This window comes from Brachyhypopomus gauderio, chromosome 2 (assembly GCF_052324685.1).
Source record: "Brachyhypopomus gauderio isolate BG-103 chromosome 2, BGAUD_0.2, whole genome shotgun sequence".
Lineage (NCBI taxonomy): Eukaryota > Metazoa > Chordata > Actinopteri > Gymnotiformes > Hypopomidae > Brachyhypopomus > Brachyhypopomus gauderio.
In genome coordinates this window covers 21,173,771-21,180,367 of record NC_135212.1, presented here as the reverse complement: position 1 = coordinate 21,180,367, position 6,597 = coordinate 21,173,771, and the positions used below count along the sequence as shown (strand labels likewise).

Sequence of the window (6,597 nt, the reverse complement as noted above, 5' to 3'; positions counted from 1 at the left end):
CGGAAAATTACATTTCCTGGTGTAAAGGCCAGAAAAAATGGTCAAGATTTATGTATATTTATGTACATGGGCAGGATACATTTCAACATTATGATGATTTCTCACAATAAATTGTTTACAGCAATCAGCATTCCAAAGAGTAGAAGAATTATTCAGTTAAATTGACATCACCTTTTCATAAACATATTCAATGTAGATTTTAAGTTGTAACTCTTATTTTTATTAATTAACTAGTAAGTAGTCATTAAGTAGTATTTACAGAAAGAGACATACAGCTGAAGCTAGTACATATTGCATTTTTATTAAAAATAAGTTCACAAATGAGAGCAAATTGCCTGTTATGAAGAAGTAGTTTTTTAGGTAATGAAAGGAGTATTTGTGTAAAAAGGTTTAAGCACTGAATTAAAAATAGTGATAAGACATAAAGAGATTTTGTTTCCCTAAAAGATGATCTATGTACAGAGTAAAGGCCTCTCTAAAGGCTTCTGTGTAGGTCTCTGTGTAGGCCTCAGAAGGTCTCTGTGTAGGTCTCTGTGTAGGCCTCAGAAGGTCTCTGTGTAGGTCTCTGCATAGGTTTCTGTTTAGGCCTCTGTGTAGGTCTCCATGTAGGTTTCTGCAGGTCTCTGTGTAGTCCTCTGCAGACCTCTTTGTAGGTCTCTGTGCAAGTCTCAGTGAAGGCTTCTCTGTACAAAGAGTTCCAGATAAGTGCTTATGCACTTTTCCACACAGAGTTCCAGATAAATGTTTGTGCACTATTCAACACAGAGTGTTGTTATGCCGATGAGAAAACTGATATACCTTGGTGGTTCAGACACATAGTTTTTACAGCAATTAGCTTCGTCTGGGCAGTGAAATGAGAAACTTCTCATTTATTTCAATTTCCTTTATTTTGGCATGTGTTCCTAGAGGACTGAACTCTCAGTGGGATTAGTGGAGTACTTCAGAACTACCCGTCTCCGATGTTTGGTGTCTGATTATGGTCTAAATATAACAATAAAATAAACCTACAAGAAAAATCTATATGTTGTTCTTTATCTATAAGGGTGTACAGGTGCTAGGTGGGTGTTTCTAATATAATGTGTAACGAATGTACAGAATATTCTTTATCACGCTCCATTACCAAATCTTGTGTTTCTAAATAATAATCCAAATGCTATCTGATCTCTATAGCATGCTTCTGCTTATACTGCAGTTGAGAGAGACTTTCTCTCCGCAATTGTTCCACTTTTCGTGGCTCTCTTGCTTAGGGAACGGAAACCCTGGCCAGCCAAAAGGTAAAGTATGGGGTCTATGCAGCTGTTGACACTGACCAATGGCCTCATGACCTTGTAGGCCACGCTGGTGGCCTCCAGAAGGATGCAGTTCACCTCATGGTGTCGGAACCAGTAGTAGAGACCCCGCGTGATGTGGAACGGCAGGAAACAGACCATGAAGGCCAGCATGACGAGAACGATGGTCCTCGCCGACTTCTTCTTGGAGCGCAGCGAGGTAGAGCCGCCCACGCCACCACCTTTCAGGAGCGCCCGCACCATCAGACCGCTGCAGACCAACACCACGCAGAAGGGGAACGCGAAGAGGACCACAGACACTACCGAGCTGTACACCCAGAAGTCGTCGAACAGCTTCTCGGGCGTGGTGTCGTGGCAGACACTTTCCTTGCAGGAGACGGTGGTGCGGGCAAAATGGAAGACCGGTGCCTGGAAGATCAGCACGATCGCCCACACGGCCACGGAGAGGAGGCGGGCCCGGTGGGCCGTGACCCAGTGCATGGAGCGCACGGGGTGGCACACACCCATGAAGCGGTGGACGCTGATGCAGGTGAGGAACAGGATGCTACCGTAGAGGTTGGCGTAGAACAGAAAGCGGATGATTTTGCAGAAGGGCTCGCCGAAGTGCCAGTCGTTCTTGTCGGCGTAGTAGTAGATGAGGAAGGGTAGGGTGAGGATGTAGAGGGTGTCGCACGCTGTCAGGTTGACCATGAAGATGGTGCTGGCGTTCCAGCGTTTGATGCGGAACAGCATGGCGTACAAGGCGACGGCGTTGAGCACCAGGCCTACCAGGAAGACGAGCCCATAACCGGCAGGGAGAAGGATGTGCTTGTAGTCCTCCTGGAACTTGCAGCGGTACTGGGTACTGATGTTACCAACTCCACAATCGTTCAGGGCAGCCATCTTGATTTGGATAAAGGTGACACAGGCGTGGACCCATTAGAGATAACCTTCCAAGGGTCTAAGAAAAAGATGCACACAAGGCTGCACAGTGCTGTGTACTACCAGGACGTGAGTTTAACAGAGACTTTTTTTTTAAACACAGTAGCTGGCTACTGGGTCAAATGTATTTACCATCAAAGTCTACTTTTTAAAATGATCAAGATTCCTACTTATGAAAGTATGGCTTAGTTTCCTTGTACTGAAAAATGAGAAGCAGGATGTGAATACTTGGAGCTTGAAGCCAGGTTACTGAAACATTATATTACATTATATTACATTGCATAACAATACTAAACCTCAAACCGAGCAGGAAACAAGGTTCCCATGAAGAATCTATAGTACATTTCTAAGATTCCAGGCCCATGAGCTGTAACCGTAAGGTACACATTACAAAAACAGCTATAGAGTCCATTGGGTCACTATGTTTATTGTGTCAGTGTGCAGATCAGTAATGCAAATATTCATTGGAATCGTGGTTAATAATCCGGGTCTGTCTTATCATGGATGACCTTGCCATGTAGGAACATACACACAAATAGCTGAGCACACACACACACACACACACAAGCACACAAGCATAAATGCACTTACCAGCCACTTATAGGTTTTCTGCATGGGGTTTATAGCCCATTTGTTGCTAATGGCAGTTTGACAGTCATCTTCTAGCCCTTCATAACTGTAATCTTCTACAATACTGCTGTGCCTGAAGAACTTGCACCAAGCATCATGCCACTGCTACGTCAGTGTAATGCTGTGTTGAGAATCGTTGGAACCCAAATAATATCCAGTCAGAAGCAGTCCTGTTGTTGGGAGGAGTCCTGTAGTCAAAAGCAGTCCTGTTGTTGGGAAGAGTCCTGCTGTCAGGAACAGTCCTGTAGCCAAGAGCAGACTGTCATGGTTAGCCCCTCCCCCAGCTGTCACTCATGTATGTTTTTGTTTTGTTAGCCATGTGTGTGTTCTAGCCCCTCCTCGTGATTTGTAACCTGGCCGCCTCGTTACCGTGTTCAGGTGTTTAGTGTTTTTATTAACTCAGTGTTTTGTCGCGCAGTTGTACTGTTGTTTGTAAAAGGGTGAAAATACAAAAATGACAATAAACATATTTAATAAAAAAAAAACTCAGTGTTTTGTCGCATCATTTCTGATCATTATTTGATTGTTTGGCATTGTTGTTTGATGTTTGTTGTTCTCTCTTATAGACCCGTGTACTTTCGTGTTCGTTAGATTTTCAGTGTTATATTACGGTTTGTGTCTTTGGGTTCTAGTATGTCTTTATGTTTGGGTTATGCATCTTTGTCGGACTCACTTACGGATTTGACCATGGCCTGAATTCGGCAGAGGTGTCAATTCCAGGTTCAGAAAGTTAAAGTCCTCACCAGGATTTTGCTCAGGCTTCCTGGATTGTGTTGATTCCACTAATTTTACCTGGATTGCACTAATTAGAAAATCTAGCAAGCTTCAGCAAAATCCTGGTGAGGACTTTTACTTTCTGAACCTGGAGTTGACACCTCGGGAATTCGGGAATGCCCTTCAGTAAATCTCGTTCTTCTCAGAGTTCATGTCCGCCCTATTGCTCCATGACGCTGCAGACGTTACACAGTCCTGTAGTCAGAAACAGACCCATAGTCAGGAATAGTCCTGTGATAAGTCACAGGTTTGAATTAGTCAATTTCATAAAACAATTGTGTTTAGCAATTGATGAGCTACATCTATAAATATATGTAAAATCAAAAATAAATGTAGGTACAAGATCAGTGATATTGATATGTTGATGTTAATAGGTATTGTAATACACTTTCCTTACATACATAATACAATATACAATAACAAATGCCCCTTCAATCTATGCATCAAGGCAGACCATTTCAGAATTTGAATTCTAAATCCTAAGAGCCTAAAATATAGAGCAGAAGAGAGAATATATCAACATAAACATATGTAACATCCCCCATAGAACCAGAAATCAATTCCTATATTTTATCCTACAATAAAATTTGTCCTCTGTGCTGCAACCATATTTCCCACAAGTCAAGTGTGTGCACACTGGACTACAGCAAACTCTGAGGGCAAAGTGCAATCACACCAAATCATTATGCCTCTTTTCTCTTTCAGCTAAATTGTCTCTTTCTGGTGCTCCTCTGATGTATTTTATCTCACCATTATATTTCCAAGTGAGTTTTATTAATCAGGGCTTTGAGCTTCTACCCCATTTATCAAACGGTTCAACCAACACACCACTGCAGGAATGTAGCAGCCTGTCTTTAGCCAACCTAAACGATCACTCCTCATCTGCTCACACACACACACTCCATAGTCACCCTTCTTGTATTGTTGTATGTTAAGTATACAAGCTATATCTACATACGGTATGTTCATGCTAATGTGTGTTGCATGTCAGTTCGGCTGCTCACAGCTCTTCAGTTCATTGGACCTATTGTTCCTTCAGCTATCGTTCTTTTTGTGGCTACTCTGTTACTGTAAACATGGCCATATGGTACTGGTAACAAAATCAGATCATGCATCAGAAAACGCTTGATTTCTATGTCCACCTCATTTTTAACCCCACTGGATAAAAGTCTGAGCAAATTTAATAAATGTAAATGTAAAAGTAAGGACTTCTTTACAAAAGTCATATTTATTACCAGAATTAAAACACAAATATCAGATGAGCTTGGTACTCACAGTCGCAATGGATAGAATTAATCACCCTGGAAGAATGAACCCTCACTCTCTCTCTCTCTCTCTCTCTCTCTCTCTCTCTCTCTCTCTCTCTCTCTCTTTCTCTCTCTCTCTCACTTTCACTCTACATCACTGTCTCTATCTCTCCGCCTTGCATACTTGTAGAACTTGTGTAGAATTGCCAAGCCTCTGCCTACAGGCTATTTAGCACCACCCATTCCTTGAGAGGTTCTTCCTGATCAGTAGGACATGCCCCGGCCCGCTGGCTGCTTCACAGTGCTGCTTGCAGCCCGACAAGCACTTACTGACTGACTGATCAGTGACACAGTGAGGGGCTTGGCCCACATGCCATTCACCCATGCACATCCCAGCAGGCCAAAGTTGTTATCCAGGGCGTTCTTTTAATTCTTCAACCAGTGTATTACCCATGTCCAGAGGGATATCTAAGCTCAAAACATACACAATGATGGGCTGAGATACATGAAATTATATATGCAACATTGTTTTTGATTTTGTTTGTGGGATGGTCAGGTTTAGTTTGTTTGTTTTACGTTCTGGAAAGTTTCAGGTTTATTTGCAGCCTGAAGCACCAGTAAGAATGATGGGTTGTGACAACTGCATAGTGTTAGAGTACCCCACATCAAAAGACAGGAAGTTTAAGTCCTTTTTAAGACACTGAAAAACATTGGAGAGGATCTAACGGAGGTCCTTTCTCTTCATTGTAGCGTTCTGGCACAGTAGGTCCCAAAATTGTAAAAGAAATATCAAATACAACACAACTTTGATTCAGTTCATGTTTATTTACATGGAGCTCAAATTTAACGATAACATAACATAACTTTGATTCAGTTTAAGTTTATTTACATGGAGTTTTCAGAAATGTGGCGTATTTTGCCGTTTACGGTATTAACTGAAGTGATCTACGTTTTGTCCGGTATATGATGTTACTGAGTCATAGAGCGCACACAGAAATATGCCTGAACATGTCCGAAGGTGACTTTCCCGGTGAGAAGCCTGGATGATGTGGACTGGATCATTCATCTAAAAATATCCAAGCCGTCAATGAAATATTATAGGTGTATTGTTTAGCTAATTGCCAAATTCATTTCAAATGCAGTTTTCTGGTCTATTAAAGTGAGCGTGGTAAACTGTAACTGATAATGTCCTTGCTAAGGTGACTTGCTTAATCAATTGGCTATCTCGGAATGCCATCGCTTTTCTACAAGCAGTGCTAACGCAGGTGTCGGGACATCCCCACCATTTTGTTAAACAGATGATTTAGTCCACATCACTTTTGTACCCTGACTGTACCCTAAAACATCTCTCTACAAGCTAGCTTTGATCGTTTATTCAATGATTCTAATGTAATATTCTTGTTTTTGAACGTATTATGTTCCTACAGAATTACAAATTGTTCGTCCTTATATTTTAGGATATGCCGAAGTTTAATAAACAAGGTAGCTATAACTGACATTTCGTGAAACAAAACAAATGATCTTTTTTAATGAATAGAAAACAACTGAATGATACTACAAGTATTTAAAGCTTTCTTGTATTGCTCATCGCCATGAGCCTATAAATCCTGTGGAGAACTTCCTGTCCTCGCGCCGATAGCGTTTCAGTGGTCGCGCGTGACCAAGGTCTTTTATTTCTTAAGGCAAAGCAAATTTGAGGGGCATCTGAAATTAATGCATCATCCACTCCACATGCT

At 41.7% G+C, this 6,597-nt stretch overlaps 1 protein-coding gene across 3 annotated transcripts; it reads right to left on the bottom strand.

Annotated features, from left to right (window-relative positions):
• Positions 1-280: 280 nt before the first annotated feature.
• p2ry2.1 (purinergic receptor P2Y2, tandem duplicate 1) lies at positions 281-5,034 on the bottom strand. 3 transcript variants are annotated; one of them, XM_076990829.1, is made up of 4 exons: positions 4,890-5,034; positions 3,514-3,809; positions 2,802-3,082; positions 281-2,171 (listed from the first exon to the last, which is right to left on the bottom strand). In XM_076990829.1, the coding sequence occupies exons 3-4, from the start codon at positions 2,823-2,825 to the stop codon at positions 1,182-1,184; spliced, it is 1,014 nt and encodes a 337-aa protein (XP_076846944.1). In that variant the 5' UTR covers positions 2,826-3,082; positions 3,514-3,809; positions 4,890-5,034; the 3' UTR covers positions 281-1,181. The 3 variants fall into 3 exon arrangements, with proteins under 3 accessions (XP_076846944.1, XP_076846945.1, XP_076846942.1); XM_076990830.1 differs by having other exon boundaries at positions 281-2,229; positions 3,518-3,809; XM_076990827.1 differs by having other exon boundaries at positions 3,518-3,809.
• Between the last annotated feature and the right edge of the window lie 1,563 nt (positions 5,035-6,597).